Below are 18,745 nucleotides of genomic sequence, written 5' to 3'. Positions count from 1 at the left end.
GCAGCTTAAAAAAAGACTGACTGATTCTAGGACGATGGGTATTCCCTGTAACCGCAAGCATGTAGTTTGAGTAATTAACACTTAAAGTTTATGGGTTTGTAAGAAAAATTATTTCAAGGAACTTATACTTTTGAGTTATGAGCCCAAAACCTGACATTTCAAGTAATGTTTACTAAGACTACTTGATTTATCCAATAATGGCAACATTAGGGTTTACAGTGTACTGTTTTAAACTATATTAGATATACATACAACTAATTACACTTTTGTCTTCTTTTTAGGGAAGAGACCCCATGAGTGTCAAATCTGCAAGAAGGCTTTTAAACACAAGCATCATTTGATCGAGCACAGCCGTCTGCACTCCGGAGAGAAGCCGTATCAGTGTGATAAATGCGGTAAACGATTCTCTCACTCCGGTTCCTACTCGCAACACATGAATCACCGTTACGCATTCTGCAGCCGCGACAGCGACCCGGATGCACCCGGAGATGATGCGATGCTGGGGGACGGCATTCCGTACCTGAGCCCTGTCACGGAGCGCCAGGACAGTGGCGCGTATCTCAGCGACTCTAGTATGGAGGGAGCGCCGCTGGAGTACAGAGAGGAAGAGGAGGAGGAAGAGGAGAGCTCACTCAGTAATCACATCCATGAGAGAGGGATGAGAACAGATGCACAGCAGATAAAGGAAGAAAGTGAGGACAAATCCTTAGAGGACAGACAAGACACGGAGTTGAACAACCAGGAGAATCTGATTAAAACTGAAGGGAATGAAGACGTGGAGAGGACAAACGAGATGGAATGAGACAGGGAACATCTCAGCAGTGTTTACCAAACATGCACATCCACACTCCAGTTTTATGGACACTCTGGGATACGTTGCATTTTTGGCATCCAAAACAACGTGTCAGAACAACAGAACTGTGACATGACTGTGAACATTCAAAGACATTTCGAATTAAAGTGCTTTTAGGTCAATGCCAAATAATTCTGAGACCACAAGTGAAAATTGTTCTACTTAAACAGAACTTTGAATGTGTTCTCAGAGTTTTGGTCCCCGCTGTATATTTCTCCAAAAACTGAAGGGTTTCCCCTCCAACATATCTGTGCTGTGAAAGGCATAAATATGTTTACAACTTAGTCAACTTAGTAAACAAGTATTTAATGAATGAATAAATAAAGCTCAAGAGCACATATTTACAGATGTCTACACACAAATCCACCAATAAGCTCATACTCTTGTTTTGGGTACATACTCTTAAGGAGACAAAAGTTGCAGTATTCTGAGGAACAGACTCTTTAAAGCAAGGGCGTAGCCAGGAAATTACTTTTGGGTGGGCCTCAATAGAAATGGATGGGACAATTATTTTTTTTTTTAACCAAACTTTCCTTAACAACAGAGAAGAGGCGCATTCAAACAGTTCTTTCAAACTTTCAGAAATGTGAAATTATGCATTTTTAAAAATGTTTTATAAATGTGTGTTTGGAGCAAAAGAATAATCTCGACTATTCTGGGTGGGTTTAGGCCTACCACAGCCCACCCTTGGCTACGCCACTGCATGAAAAGGTACAAAATAGGACCTAAGGGTACAATTATGTACCCAAAGGAGAATTGCAAAGGTCCCCTTAAGGGTACCACCCCAGTGACGGCCCTTGTACCTTTAATGTTTTTTTTTGTTTTTTTCTAAGAGTGCATCAGTTACAAATAAGTACTGGGAAAATATTTAAATATATGATATTTCAATAAAATAAATATTTTAAAATAGGGTTCTGAATAACATTCACAGTTTACAGAGAGTAAGTCGAGATTTAGTTAAGGAATGGTTCACTTCTGGATCATGCAGATAATAAAATAATTATTTTAAACTGAACTAGAACTTAAATCTAAGATTAAACAGATATTTGACATCTATGAACTGAAAAAACAAAAAAAGAGTGTACAATTTTAAGATAATGACAGACATTTGAACCTCAAACTAGAGTTTTACCTTCTTAGCACGAGATCTGTTTATACATTCAGAGAGCGAACGAGGCCGACAAATCTGATCTGATATTTGATACACAAAAAAATTAGTTTTTTTATTATTGTGTACATTTTGCAAAACTATTGATTCATGGAAAGACAAACAAACAGACAGATAGACAGACAGACAGACATAGAGACAGACAGAGAGACAGACAGAAAGAAAGACAGACAGAGAGACAGACAGAGAGACATAGAGACAGACAGAGAGACAGACAGAAAGAAAGACAGACAGACAGACAGACATAGAGACAGACAGAGAGACAGACAGAAAGAAAGATAGACAGAGAGACAGACAGACATACAGAAAGACAGAGAGACAGAAAGATAGACAGAGAGACAGACAGAAAGACAGACAGACAGACAGAGAGACAGACATACCGAAAGACAGACACACAGAAAGACAGACACACAGAAAGACAGACAGAGAGACAGAAAGAAAGATAGACAGAGAGACAGACAGAAAGACAGAGAGACAGAAAGAAAGATAGAGAGACAGACACACAGAAAGACAGACAGACAGACAGATAGACAGACAGACATACCGAAAGACAGACAGACAGACACACAGAAAGACAGACAGAGAGACAGAAAGAAAGATAGACAGAGAGACAGACACACAGAAAGACAGACAGACAGACACACAGAAAGACAGACAGACAGACAGAGACAGAAAGAAAGATAGACAGAGAGACAGACAGAAAGACAGACAGAGACAGAAAGATAGACAGAGACAGACATACAGAAAGACAGACAGACAGACACACAGAAAGACAGACAGACAGAGAGACAGACAAACAGAGAGACAGACAGAAAGGAAGAGAGACAGACAGAAATCCAGAAAGACAGACAAACAGAGAGACAGACAAAAAGAGACAGATAGACAGACAGAGACAGACAGACATACAGAAAAACGGACAGATAGACAGACAGAAATACAGACAGACAGACAAACAGAGACAGACATACAGAAAGACAGAAAGACAGACAGACAGAAAGACAGAGAGAAAAAAGCAGGCTAGAATCCAAAAGCACGTCACAAAACCGTAGTATTCTATATACACACACACACACACACTATATGGCCAAAAGTTTGTGGACACCCCCTTCTCATTAACAAATTTGGTTACTCCATTAAATCCAGTAAAGAAAAGTCGTAATGTTTCTTTATGTAATGGCTTGGGCTTTGTGTGCTTCCAAATTTGTGGCAACTGTTTGGGGATAGCCCTTTTCTGTTCCAGCATGACAATACCCCTGTGAACAAACTGAGGTCCAGAAAGAAATGCTTTACTGTCTCTGGTGTGGAAGAAACTGACTGTCCTGCACAAAGCCCAGACCTGAACCCCACTGATCACTTTTGGGCCCCATCGACCAACATCAGTTCCTGACCTCACTGATAGCCTTGTGTCTGAATGAGAGCAAATCCCTGCAGCCATGTTACTACATACAGTATAGTGGAAAGACTTCCCAAAAGAGTGGAAGCTTTTATTACAGCAAAGGGGGAAACTGATGCCTAAGGTTTTGAAATCAAATGTTCATCAAGCACATATGGTGTCCACAAACTTTTGGCCATATAGTGTGTGTATATATATAATTTTATATATAGTATCTACTGTACTATAAACTGCACTAAACCCAACCTCAGATACAGGGCACACTCAGAGCTTTTTAATACCAAATTATGCAAATGTGTAGTATTTAATTATCAATAGAGGACAATTTCAGAAACAAAGTTAAATGGTGCTTACCATCTGCATTCACTAGTTACTTGTCTTTTCTACTTCAATGACAAATTCTCTGTTTACCTGTAAACATGGACATTTCCAGCAGTGTTATTTTTGTATCCAAATGTTTAAGATTTGTTAAAATGTTAATACATTGCCTTTGTAATTAAACTGTACATATTTTAGACAATACAGGTGTTGAAGTTTCTAAATTGTATTTCTTCTTTGGAAGCGTGAGGATGGTTCCTTTTTAGTCACGTAAAACATAAATCTTCGTCACTCATACATGTGACGCCAGCTACACTTGACTGAAATGACCAGACACGTTTTCTTTCTAATGACACTAAATGAGTGCAGTGTCAGGGGAAATGTGTTACCATGTGGGGGGGGCACCCCGTTTACCGTACTGACTAAAATCTGCACTGATGTCAGGCCTCCCCCTGAACACGGTAAAACTAAAACACTGCGGTTAAAGTCTTACTAACAAATAAACAAAACTTCTTTACATTATTATTATTATGGTACAAAATGTTACGTTTGCACATTCAGAATAGCATCCTACCATACTACTCTTACTCTTTCTGTAGTATGCACTATGAATGCAAATGTTAAGCTTGGAATCTCTAGAGACATTTGCCCAAATGTGCCCAGATGGCATGGAGAAGCAGCTTATGTCAGAGGTGTTGCTCACCTGCTCATCCTAATCCTGATCCTAAAATGACAAATAGCAGAGAAACTAAAAATCACCTAATAATAAAATGTTCTCAGCGAGCCTTATGAACTGATATGTAAATCAGAAGTTTTTACTTGGGTCAACGGGAAACACGGGAGCATTTATCGTGAGAACTTTCACATGTGTGTTATAGAGGCACTCTTTCCAAATCGATGACTTTTCTCTTTTTTTTATTGTCAAATGATTGTGAAATACAGAATTTGAAGGGAGGAAAAGCGAATTATACATCGGCTACTGTATGTGGTGTCGTGAGAAATGTTTTCCAGCTATATGAGATACAAGTTAATGTACAGATAACAAAAGAAAAAGAAAAATGAGTTCTCACATTTAAGATTACAGACATAATGAAATATGTAGAGACAGTGTAGGAATACAAGGACTGGTTATGAAGCCAGACAATGAACTTAATTTATATTACATATGCCTATTTCTCTTAAAGGGACAGCTCACACAAAAATGAAAATCCTGTCATCATTTACTCACCCTCATATTGTTGTAAACCTTTGAAGCTATCATATGTCTTCAGAAGACTTGGAATATAGCAAACGAGTCGTTTGAACTATCTTTATTATACTTTCAAGGTGTCAGTCCTCATTCACTCTCATTGTATGGTAAAGAACAGCATGAACTTTCTGCTAAACATCTTTTGTGTGGGAAAAAAAAAATCAAACGGGTTTGGAACAACATAAGTGTGAGTAGATGATGACAGAATTTTTAATATTAGAGTCGATTATGACTTTATCACAGGCCTCACTCACATTTAGTCATTTGCAAAGGGTTTTTCTAATTGGCCGAAAGGTTTCTATGGAAACCCATTTCTGCTACATAAAACAGTTGTGCTTTGAAATCATAATTATGAGATACTAGATCATGATAACGAGATGATCTCATTACTGTGACTTTTTATCGAAAAACTAACTTTTTTATCTCATAATTATGACTATATCTCATTATTGTGGCTTTTCAAATAAACATTTTGAGATAGTCATAATTATGGGACAAAAAGTAATAATTATGAGATAATCTCAAAATGTTTACTTTATCTCATAATTTTGATTTTTTATCCCATAATTTTGATTTAGTATCTCAATTTGGACTTTTTATGTCATAATTATGAATTTTTCTCATAATTATGACTCAAAATTTTTACTTTTTATCTCATAATTTCAACTTAGTATCTCAATTTTTACTTTTTATCTCATAATTAAGAATTTCTCTCATAGTTTTGAATTTATCTCATAATTATGACTCAATTTTTACTTTTTATCTCATAATTATTAATTTCTCATAAATTTGAATTCTCAAAATTAAGACTTTTTGCTCTCATTGTTTTGACTAACTCATCATTTTCACTTTTTTAGCTCATAATTATGACTCAATTTTTACTTTATCTCATTATTTTGACTATCCCATAATTTTGACTTAGTATCTCAATTTTTACTTTTTATCTCATAATTATTAATTTTCTCATAAATTTAACTTTTTATATCATAGTTTTGACTATCTCATAATTATGTCTTTTTATCTCAATTTTAACTTTTTATCTCATAATTATTAATTTTTCCTCATAATTTTTACTTTTTATCTCCATTTTGACTTTTAATCTCATAATTATGTATTTTATCTCACAATTAAGACTGTTTATCTCACACTTATGACTATATCTCATTATTGTGGCTTTTCATATAAACATTTTGAGATAAATAATGAGAATCTCAAAATATTTACACTCTCTCATAATTTCAATTTTTTATCCCATAATTTTGACTTAATATCTCATAATTAAGAATTTTTTCTCTCAGTTTTGACTTTCTCTCATAATTATTACTTTTTATCTCATAAATTTGACTCTCAAAAAATATTATCTCAATTTGGACTTTTTATGTCATAATTATACATTTTTATCATTAATTTGACTCTCAATTTGTACTTTTTTTTAATCTCATAATTAAGACGTTTTACACTCATAGTTTTGATCTATTATCTCAATTATGACTCAATTTTTACTTTTTATCTCATAATTATGACTTAGTATCTCAATTTTAATTTTATCTCATAATTATTAATTTTTCTCATAATTATTAATTTTTCTCATAATTAATTTTTCTCTCATAATTATGACTTACTATCTCAATTTTGACTTTTTATCTCATAATTAAGAATTTCTCTCATAAATTTGACTCTCTCAAAATGAAGACTTTGTATCACATACTTTTGACCCACCAAATCACAGCTTTTTTATGAGGCAGAAATGGACTTCTACTGGTTTCAGCAAGATTACTGGCACAAAGATAAACAGGCAAAACAACTTCACACTATAAAAAACAATAATAATAATAATAATAATAATAATAATAATAATAATAATATATCTTCAGTCGTTTGTGTTCTGTTTTGAAATAACCTTCATCAGAAACCTCCACAAACCCCTTCAGAGCCCCTCAGAGAATTTAAATAAGAAAATAAAAATGAATAAATATATAAAATGGAACATTAAAATCCGTGTAGGCTTTCTCTATTGCTCTTTTTGTCTACAGCCAAAGCCACAGTCCATATAAAATTACCAAACCACGGCGTGTGGGACGAGGAGGGGGGATACACATTTTTTAAACATATGCATTTTTAGTTCATCTTTTGTTCTGTTATTAAAAGCAGAGTTTTGGACAAATGGCAGCAGAGCGAGTGGCACACACACACACGCACAACCACCACACTGGAACAATGGGAATAGAATTACGTCGCATTTTGGAGTGAATTATACAATGTTTTATTTGTCTATTAAAAGGCGTCTAATGACTCAAACGATTGAATGTGTTCAACTTTTGACCTGCGCTGAACATCATTATTGAGTGACATGTACGGCTTTATTTGACAGCTTTGCATTGTGCATTAACTTTGCTCAAAGATGCAAGTAGTTTGAAAATAAAACACAAAGGCACTAGGGAAGATCTTACGAGTTCAGATACAGACCACACACACACACACACACACACACACCCTCTTGTCTCATGAAAGAACAAATGTCCAGGTTATATTTCACCAGCAGTGGTCTCGCTTTTTCGTGTGGCATCCGGTGTGAAAATGCCATTACACTTTTTTACTGTAATACTGTAAAACATGACTGAATTACAGTAATGACAATCTTAATGGTCCTAATAAAAGGCTTCATTTTCTTTATACAAAATATAATTTCTTATTTTTTTCTTTCCATTTTGAGGTGAAATATGACCTGGACATGTTCTTGTGAGATTTACACATTTATAAATGCCTCTCATGTATCTGAAGTTCGTCTTGACGGTGATGCTCATTTTGCTTTGGAAGACGTGAAAAACCCTCCATGAATTTGTCCATCTTGTGGATTAGAACCGTGTAAAGACAGATAACCCATCTGCCCGTCTGTGTCTCATCTCACTGTTCTGTGAGGTCACTCTGCAGTTCTTGTCTTAATAAGAGCCGATGGTCTTGGGTCCAAAGATCTGCTCATATTCACTCAGCAGGAGTTCTATGGCCTGGTTCTGATACACCATGTTAATAGCCATGTTTCCACACTCGTTCTCTGGACGCATGAGAGTGGGGCCGAACACAATGCCGATGTTCTGCGTCGTCATGCGATTGCTGTCGGACTGCTCCATCACACTGAAGAGAGAAACAAAGAGAGAGGCAGATGTGAGTTTTTAAAGAATGGGTAACGAGGAGTTAAAAGGGTTAAAACACACCCCACTAATCCACTGAAACAGCGAGAAACTGCTCAAAGCTTCCATGTTAAAACTAAGAGAAGAAGTAAAAAAGAAAGGAGAAAAGACAGACAGATAGATATTGAATCTACAGTGTAGAGTGTAGTTTGACTCCAGAACTAATGATTCTCATGAGATGATTCTTTTGAATCTACAGTGTGAAACAAACAGCGCATCCCGTGTAGTCCGATTCCTGAACAAATGACTCTTGAGCCGATTCTTTTGAATCTACAGTGTGAAACAAACAGTGCATCCTGTTTAGTCCGATTCCCAAACGAATGATTCTAATGAGCCGATTCTTTTGAATCTACAGTGCGAAACAAACAGCTCATCCTGTTTAGTCCGATTCCCAAACGAATGATTCTCATGAGATGATTCTTTTGAATCTACAGTGTGAAACAAACAGCGCATCCCGTGTAGTCCGATTCCCGAACGAATGATTCTTATGAGCCGATTCTTTTGAATCTACAGTGCGAAACAAACAGCTCATCCTGTTTAGTCCGATTCCCAAACGAATGATTCTAATGAGCCGATTCTTTTGAATTTACAGTGTGAAACAAACAGCGCATCCCGTGTAGTCCGATTCCCGAACGAATGATTCTTATGAGCCGATTCTTTTGAATCTACAGTGCGAAACAAACAGCTCATCCTGTTTAGTCCGATTCCCAAACGAATGATTCTAATGAGCCGATTCTTTTGAATTTACAGTGTGAAACAAACAGCGCATCCCGTGTAGTCCGATTCCCGAACGAATGATTCTTATGAGCCGATTCTTTTGAATCTACAGTGCGAAACAAACAGCTCATCCTGTTTAGTCCGATTCCTGAACGAATGACTCTAATGAGCCGATTCTTTTGAAACTACAGTGTGAAACAAACAGCTCATCCTGTTTAGTCCGATTCCTGAACGAATGACTCTAATGAGCCGATTCTTTTGAATCTACAGTGTGAAACAAACAGTGCATCCTGTGTAGTCCGATTCCCGAACAAATGACTCTGAGCCGATTCTTTTGAATTTACAGTGTGAAACAAACAGCTCATCCTGTTTAGTCCGATTCCCAAACGAATGATTCTAATGAGCCGATTCTTTTGAATCTACAGTGTGAAACAAACAGCTCATCCTGTTTAGTCCGATTCCTGAACGAATGATTCTAATGAGCCGATTCTTTTGAATCTACAGTGTGAAACAAACAGCTCATCCTGTGTAGTCCGATTCCTGAACAAATGACTCTTGAGCCGATTCTTTTGAATCTACAGTGTGAAACAAACAGTGCATCCCGTGTAGTCCGATTCCCAAACGAATGATTCTAATGAGCCGATTCTTTTGAATCTACAGTGTGAAACAAACAGCGCATCCCGTGTAGTCCGATTCCCGAAACGAATGACTCTTATGAGCCGATTCTTTTGAATCTACAGTGTGAAACAAACAGCACATCCCGTGTAGTCCGATTCCCGAACGAATGATTCTAATGAGCCGATTCTTTTTAGTGAATCAAAAACATACTGAACTGCAAGTTATAAATTTCATCATGTCTGAATCGAAATGAAGATCTGCAAGACATAAATTACTGAATGGTTTTTAACGTGACAACATGTAGTTAAAGATAAAGAGTGTTTTTTATATATAAAATTAAATGAGTAAAATATAATACACATCATTTATGTTTATAACTTCCTCGTAGTCGCTATAAGGTGGTTCTCACTCTCGGTGGGGTGTGTGGTGAGTTGTGTGTGGATGCCGCGGAGAATAGCGTGAAGCCTCCACATGCGCTATGTCTCCGTGGTAACGTGCTCAACAAGCCACGTGATAAGCCGCACGGATTGACGGTCTCAGACCCGGAGACAACTGAGATTCGTCCTCCTCCACCCAAATTGAGTCACTACGCCACCACGAGGATTTAGAGCGCATTGGGAATTGGGCATTCCAAATTGGGGGGAGAAAAAAATAAAATAAAAGAAAGTAGTGCAAAATAACTTCAATTGTCATCTTATCATATATATATATATTTTTTAAATAGTTTTTAGCCCGTTTCGGCCTGTCACATGTCCAATAGATCCAGTTAATGTTCAAAGGAAATTATTTCTTGTTAGAACAATAAAAAAAAAGCTTGTGTTCCTCTTTGTACATATTTTAAAGCATAATTCCTGAGCAAATCTGACGACAAAATAATGTGCTTTGTCAGTATCGGCATATGCATATAATTTTTTTGGGGGGTTAAAACTGGTATTGGCCCAAAATGTTCATATGGGTGCATCCAGCTGTCATTATATTCACAAGAATAAAAGGTTTCAAATGAAAAACTTTTTCCAACTCTAAACTTTTCATTTCTGTGACACAAATATTTTCTGTCTGTATCACAGTGATTTAGTCTCAAGAGTCATCAGACTGTTTTATGTCACATATCTACAACTGTCACCTCTTTATCTCAAGAGTGTTTTTATGTTTTCTGTGAGCTGCATAAATGATTTCAGCAGCTGGACAGAGACCGCCATCTAGTGACCAAACACATAATAGACATGTAATATCATATATGGATGGATATTTCATTTCTAATGCAATATCAAATGTGCATATAGTAGCATTGTTCTTTAAATTCTTTATGTGTGATTTCAGTGTTGGTACCGTTTGAGGTGTTGTATAATGTGCTTTAAGGTGTCATGGTTTGGTGGCGGCATACTGATGACCAGCAGCTTCAGTCTGTCCACCTTATCCTGGTAATCAGGTAATTCTATGCAACACACAAATTTAATACAGCATTAAATACTTCACAAATGATCATTTGTCCCATTGCTTTCTCTCCTGTTCTTGTTGTCACTTACTGACAGTCTCTACGATGTCGTGGAAGAATCTGTATGGTATGAGTGGTTCGGGTAATTCCCTGAAGAACAGCTTAAGCGCTCCAGTGATGACGTGAATGTCCTCCCACTGCGGATCATCCAGATCCAAACGCTCTGATCACACAAACACAGAGAGAGAACGATGTAATGATCAGATAAAGCAGATGAAGGTCTAAGATTAAAGAAACGTTTAGAAAAGAACTCTTAAGAAGAAGAGATGAAGAAGAAGCCATAAGTGTAAAATGCTTCATAACAAACACACAAACACAACTCAAGCTGCAGCTGCAAAAGTATTAGGTCACACATCAAGAGCAGAGCCTGTTTTTGAAGAAGCATATGAATTTGCATTGGAAACTTTTAAAATGAAAACACTTCACCTATCATTTCAATTATAATGATTAGACTCTCATGAACCCAAACCCTAAAAGATACGGATACATTTTTTTACATTAAAAGTTGTATATTATAACATTAATGCTATACTGTATTAACTAACAGGAACAAAGAACAATAGTATTTTGATAAATGAAACCAATAATAATAATAATAATAATAATGTAAAAAAACAAAAAGTTTATTGTTAGTTTATGATACCTAATACATTTAATAATGTTATAAAATATTATTGTAAACCACATTGTTAAGTGTTACCAAGCAAACGTTTACATTTTTAGAATTAAAATAAATAAATAAATAAATGTTTACTTTATGAAGCATTTTACCTTGGAGAGCTTATATATATATATATATATATATATTATTTGTCTTATTTTCCAGTAAATATATATATTATTTGTCTAATTTTCCAGTGAAAATATATATTGTCTTATTTTCCAGTAAAAATATATATATATATTATTTGTCTTATTTTCCAATAAATATATATATTATTTGTCTTATTTTCCAGTAGAAATATATATTATTTGTCTTATTTTCCAGTAAAAATATATATTATTTGTCTTATTTTCCAGTAAATATATATATTATTTGTCTTATTTTCCAGTAAATATATATATTATTTGTCTTATTTTCCAGTAAAAATATATATTATTTGTCTTATTTTCCAGTAAAAATATATATTATTTGTCTTATTTTCCAGTAAATATATATATTATTTGTCTTATTTTCCAGTAGAAATATATATTATTTGTCTTATGTTCCAGTAAAAATATATATATATTATTTGTCTTATTTTCCAGTAAATATATATATTATTTGTCTTATTTTCCAGTAAAAATATATTATTTGTCTTATTTCCAGTAGAAATATATATTATTTGTCTTATTTTCCAGTAAAAATATATATATATTATTTGTTTTATTTTCCAGTAAAAATATATTATGTCTTATTTTCCAGTAAAAATATATATATATTATTTGTTTTATTTTCCAGTAAAAATATATATATATTATTTGTCTTATTTTCCAGTAAAAAAAAATATATATTATTTGTCTTATTTTCCAGTAAAAAAAATATATATTATTTGTCTTATTTTCCAGTAAAAATATATTATGTCTTATTTTCCAGTAAAAATATATTATATATATATATATATATATATATATATATATATATATATATATATATATATATATATATATATATTATGTCTTATTTTCCAGTAAAAATATATATATATATATTATTTGTCTTATTTTCCAGTAAAAATATATATATATTATTTGTTTTATTTTCCAGTAAAAATATATATATATTATTTGTCTTATTTTCCAGTATATATATATATATATATATATATATTATTTGTCTTATTTTCTAATAAATATATATATATTATTTGTTTTATTTTCCAGTAAAAATATATTATGTCTTATTTTCCAGTAAAAATATATATTTGTCTTATTTTCCAGTAAAAATATATATTATTTGTCTTATTTTCCAGTAAAAATATATTGTCTTATTTTCCAGTAAATATATATATTATTTGTCTTATTTTCCAGTAAAAATATATCGTCTTATTTTCCAGTAAACATATATTATTTGTCTTATTTTCCAGTAAAAATATATATTATTTGTCTTATTTTCCAGTCAAAATATATATATATTATTTGTCTTATTTTCCAGTAAAAATATATATTATTTGTCTTATTTTCCAGTCAAAATATATTGTCTTATTTTCCAGTAAAAATATATATATATTATTTGTCTTATTTTCCAGTAAAAATATATTATTTGTCTTATTTTCCAGTAAAAATATATATATATTATTTGTCTTATTTTCCAGTAAAAATATATATTGTCTTATTTTCCAGTAAAAATATATTGTCTTATTTTCCAGTAAAAATATATTATTTGTCTTATTTTCCAGTAAAAATATATATATATTATATGTCTTATTTTCCAGTAAAAATATATATTATTTGTCTTATTTTCCAGTAAAAATATATTGTCTTATTTTCCAGTAAAAATATATATTATTTCTTTATTTTCCAGTAAAAATATATTGTCTTATTTTCCAGTAAAAATATATTATTTGTCTTATTTTCCAGTAAAAATATATCAAGTCTTGTTTTTAGAGAAGTCTATCAAAATGTGGTGGGTTTATACTTAAAACAAGAAAAAACTATTTGCCAAAGGGGTAAAAAAATAATTTGTTTTCCCTTTGAATCATGTTTAATTGACAAATCTTTTCTAGTTAGAAGCATAAATGTTGTTAAATTTTGTTTGATTTTTCTGAAAGCAAGACAAAATATCTCATTTTGCTTCTCAAGTGAATTGCTCTTGTTTTAAGAATCTTTAGATATTTTTATTGCAAAACACGACAGAAATACTGGATTTCTTGCAGTGTTGTCATCCAGTTAACATCTAAACATCCTTAAAACAAGATACATTGACATGAGAATCAAAACTACATGAGGTATCGTTTTCTTTTGTTATTCTTCAGAGAAACAAGTGCAAAGTCCATCACAGATTTAATGCATCTTCAAGCGAAAAGTGGCGAGTAGAAGCGAGTGTCTCTTGGTGAGAAAGCAGACACCGAGAAAACAGCAAGAACTCAATGAGCACTGCAGCTGTTGTTCTTTAACTCTGATCTGACACCAGTATTATGATTACTATTATAAATATAGAGGGTAAACTGCTGTCAGATCAGTGTAAAAGTGCACAGTCTGCTTTACTGGAAACTACCTTGAACTAAACCCTCAGGAAAGAGATATCGGCCGTCTGTGGTGATCGCTCGCTCTGAAAGAACGAACAAGAGTTACAGACCATGACATCATCAGGACCTCAATACATCACACACTTTAGCACTGATGGAGCACTATATTGACCAATCAGCATCCAGGAAGGTAGTTGGTTTTGTAACTCTCAACAGAAACGCAACAGTGCCCGCCCACTTTTCAGCCGTGTTGGTTGTGGAAGTGTTTATTTTTATTATTTTTCCATCGGGATTTCATAAATCCTTTATAAGAGAGTTCATGAACCAAACCAACCAGCTCCGAGGTGATTCACAACATCACACACTTTGATTTGAAGCAAAAAAGTATTTGAAAATCTGACAAAAAGACAAAAGGTACAAGACTGTGTACTAAACGTCTTTAATGAGGGAATGAACTACAATCCCATGAAGCATTGCGAATGACATAATCGAATAAAAAACGATGGAAAAAATACAGAAATATTGATTTAAAGTGGTTATTTATAAGTATAGAAACAATATATTTTATTGCAAATACATTTTATAAATTTTCTTGTAAAATACTCAGATATATACAAATATATAAGTAGTTTGAGTGTGTAGGTAGAGTAACTCGATTGCATCATTCGCAGTGCATTATGGGAGTGGGCGGAGCTAGAGAACTCTTCTCTGATTGGTGGATCTTTTCAGGATTATGGGTAATGTAGTTCTTCATCGGAAATTCAGCTATTAAACATGTTTTTTAATATAAGTTGAAATAACGCAGATATGTGTCTTCAATAGAAGCTTATACCATCGATTAACAACATCTGAGGTCACAGTACGTCTGTCTTTTAAGGTTTATAAGTTATCGTTAAAAATCAATTCACCTACGGAGAAAATGAATGGGATTTTTTTTACTTCCTGAAACAGACTGTTGTGCCCTATATACACACACCACATCCAATTACCATATACATTCATGTAAAATAACTCACAACTTTCTATTTAAAGAGATAGTGCACCCATAAATTAAAATTCTCTCATCATTTACTCTCCCTCATGCCATCCCAGACATGTTTGACTTACTTTCTTCTACAGAACACAAATGAAGATATTTAGAAGAATATTTCAAAAGTGAATGGTAACCAGAACTTTGAAGCTCCAAAAATCACATAAAGGCAGCATAAAAGTAATCCATACGACTCCAGTGGTTTAATCCATGTCTTTAGAAATGATATGATAGGTGTGGGAGAGAAACAGATCGATATTTAAGTCCTTTTTAACCATAAGTCTCCACCTTTCCCATCCCCAACCAGTAGGTGGCAATATGCACAAAGAATGCAGAAGAAAACAGAAGATGAATGCAAAAGTGAAAGTGTAGATTTATAGTAACAAAGGACTTAAATATTGATCTGTTTCTCACCCACACCTATCATATCACTTCTGAAGACATGGATTAAACCACTGGAGTCGTATGGATTACTTTTATGCTGCCTTTATGTGCTTTATGGAGCTTCAAAGTTCTGGTCACCATTCACTTGCATTGAAAGGAGCTGAGATATGCTTCTAAAAATTTTCATTTGTGTTCAGCAGAAGAAAGTAAGTCATACACATCTGGGATGGCATGAGGGTGAGTAAATGATTTTTGGGTGAACTGTCCCTTTAAGTTCAGAGATTTGAAGACGGAAACTCCAAGCACCTTTATAGCATATAATATTTAACTTGTGTAATGTGACATATCTTTGAGTAAAACTGAATATTCAGAAGGAAATACTTAATGATCTCTCTCTCACCATGATCGACAGCGAAGCGAAGTTTCTGAATGACCGCAAGATTCCCGCTCACTCTGTAAATACCATCAGTCTCCAACCCTGAAAATAAAACACATATAGACACATGCGGACGTATTATTTCAGATAACAGAACAGAAGATGGGGTAAAGAGAGAGACATGTATAAGAGTAAATGTACCTCTTCTCTCAACGGCCTCTGTGCACTTCCTGACAAACTGTGGAACTGTGTTTTTCTCTCTGTCATACAGCAGCTCCAAACTACAACCAAACACCTGATCTGCAATCACACACACACACGTGATCGCTCAGATGAAAATCAGATGAGATTCTCATTCACATCAAGTCAAACATGGCGTCTACCCTGATGAAGGTCACATGATATCTGTTGGAGTATACCATGCAATAAATGTAGGTGTTAGCGTGTTGTTCACCTTTAATAAGTCCTTTCTCCTGAAGCGTCTGCAGTGGAGGTCTCCGGAGAATAAACTTCTTCAAACGGCTCTTCACACGCTTGCGTTCAGAGTTCTCCAAGTTCGAGATGGAGCGAGGGACTGCGGACGCAAAGAGCACAAAAACGTCTGTGTGTGAAAGAACAACACTATTTCAAAACCTAGTGAGCTGCCTACCCACACAGCATTTTTGGCTATTATGGGCATATTCAAACATTTGAAACAACAATTTTGGGCAGCATGTTTTGGAATGATTGGCACTTTTAAACATGAACAAAAATGCCCACAATGCTGTCAAGGTAGGCAGCTCACTAGGGGTTTTTCAAACTTTTTTTACGCTTAGAACCCCTAAACATGATCATCACTTTAAAAAAAGAAATATATATATATATATATATATAAAAGCAACAATATATTTTAACGTATGCAGACCCATTTGTATTGTGTGTGAATAATCGCAAGTGTGATATTATAAAGACATTTTGTGTACAAAAACAAAAGAACTATTGGCTTTTAGTTGTCATTGTACAAAAGTGAAAACAAGCTATTTCAATATCTTAAAATGAGTTCGCTAGTTCGAATCCAGGGTGTGCTGAGTGACTCCAGCCAGGTCTCCTAAGCAACCAAATTGGCCCGGTTGCTAGGGAGGGTAGAGTCACATGGGGTAACCTCCTCGTGGTCGCTATAATGTGGTTCTCGCTCTCGGTGGGGCACGTGGTGAGTTGTGTGTGGATGCTGCGGAGAATAGAATGAAGCCTCCACATGCACTATGTCTCCGTGGCAACGCGCTCAACAAGCCATGTGATAAGATGTGTGGACTGACGGTCTCAGACGTGGAAGCAACTGAGATTCATCCTATGCCACCCGGATCGAGGCGAGTCACCACGAGGACTTAAAAAAAAAAATAAATAAAAAAAGCGCATAGGGAATTGGGCATTCCAAATTGGGTGAAAAAGGAAAGAAAACAAACAAACAAAAAAAACCTTACGTTTTAAGTTGAAAGCATATATTTTTTCAACCATAAATATTTTTTTAACAAATATTAGAATATTTAAGAAACATTTTCAGTTCTATTCAAAATCACAGTGCTTTTCACAATAAATATTGTTCTAAAGCAGCTTTACAGAAAAAAGAGATATATCTGTAAAAATACAAATGTACACGTACACACACACACACACTATATATATATATTATATATAAATAATTAATACAAATAAAACTTTAATATATATTACATTTACTACTTACTAAAATATGTTGTAATATTATAGTTATTATATACAAATATATATAAATATTTAATACAAATAAAACTTTATAATATATTATATTTACCACTTATTAAAATATGTTGTAATATTAGTTATTATATATATATATATATATATATATATATATATATATATATTAATTATACACACACACACACACACACATATATATATATATATATATTTAAATAAATAAATAAATATATTAGCTGTTGTACTAAAGTAAAAAAATTATTTTAATATGTATTTTTTTAATAACATAATTTTTGTATTTTAACATCTAGAAAATTTTTACTTGAAGTATTACGTTTACAGCGTATATGTTTTCTAATATACACACTACCAGTCAAAAGTTTTGAAACACTTGACTGAAATGTTTCTCGTGATCTTAAAAATCTTTTGATCTGAAGGCATATGCTTAAATGTTTGAAATTAGTTTTGTAGACAAAAATATAATTGTGCCACTATATTAATTTATTTCATTATAAAACTAACATTTAATTAAAAAGAAAAAAGTTTTTGAAATTGATGACTTGGACCAAATAATTAAGAAAAGCAGCCAATAAGTGCCCAACATAGATGGGAACTCCTTCAATACTGTTTAAAAAGCATCCCAGGGTGATACCTCAAGAAGTTGGTTAAGAAAATGTCAAGAGTACATGTCTGCAAATTCTAAAAGGGTGACTACTTTGAAGATGCTCAAATATAACACAGTTTTGATTTATTTTGGATTTTGTTTAGCCACAACATAATTCCCATAGTTCCATTTATGTTATTCCATAGTTTTGATGACTTTACTATTATTCTAAAATGTGTAAAAAATGTATAATAAAGAATGAGTAAGTGTTTCAAAACTTTTGACCGGTAGTGTACATATAAAAACATCTAAAAATATATATTACGTTGCAAAGGAGGAAAGATAAACACTTAGAAATACTTAATGTATATTTGGTTTTTAGTCCTCACTGTTAAAATACATTTTGTAAATCTCTTTTTCCCCTCAAATTTTCCCCAGTTTGAAAACTCCTGGCTTACGCAACGCT

At 33.5% G+C, this 18,745-nt stretch overlaps 2 protein-coding genes across 3 annotated transcripts in view; one reads left to right on the top strand and one right to left on the bottom strand.

Moving 5' to 3' along the window:
* LOC127449548 (zinc finger E-box-binding homeobox 2-like) overlaps positions 1-5,227 on the top strand; it is a 51,981-nt gene extending 46,754 nt beyond the window's left edge. The window contains exon 8 of the mRNA XM_051713044.1: positions 282-5,227. Coding sequence (XP_051569004.1) covers positions 282-802 — 521 coding nt within the window. The 3' untranslated portion in view covers positions 803-5,227. The remainder of the gene's footprint in view (positions 1-281) is intronic.
* The window catches only part of LOC127449553 (rho GTPase-activating protein 15-like), a 63,097-nt gene continuing 48,982 nt past the window's right edge, over positions 4,631-18,745 (bottom strand). For both annotated transcript variants that reach the window (XM_051713058.1, XM_051713059.1), the window contains exons 13-20: positions 18,738-18,745; positions 16,411-16,530; positions 16,158-16,256; positions 15,981-16,058; positions 14,196-14,249; positions 11,031-11,162; positions 10,834-10,939; positions 4,631-8,113 (exon numbers count right to left, since the gene is read on the bottom strand). The exon at positions 18,738-18,745 is cut by the window's right edge and continues 110 nt beyond it. In XM_051713058.1, the coding sequence (XP_051569018.1) occupies positions 7,921-8,113; positions 10,834-10,939; positions 11,031-11,162; positions 14,196-14,249; positions 15,981-16,058; positions 16,158-16,256; positions 16,411-16,530; positions 18,738-18,745 (790 nt within the window). In that variant the 3' untranslated portion in view covers positions 4,631-7,920. The remainder of the gene's footprint in view (positions 8,114-10,833; positions 10,940-11,030; positions 11,163-14,195; positions 14,250-15,980; positions 16,059-16,157; positions 16,257-16,410; positions 16,531-18,737) is intronic.

The sequence above is a fragment of the Myxocyprinus asiaticus genome, chromosome 12 (assembly GCF_019703515.2).
Source record: "Myxocyprinus asiaticus isolate MX2 ecotype Aquarium Trade chromosome 12, UBuf_Myxa_2, whole genome shotgun sequence".
NCBI classification, from domain to species: domain Eukaryota; kingdom Metazoa; phylum Chordata; class Actinopteri; order Cypriniformes; family Catostomidae; genus Myxocyprinus; species Myxocyprinus asiaticus.
The sequence above is the reverse complement of the archived record's forward strand: the minus strand, read 5'-3'. Positions and strand labels throughout refer to the sequence as shown.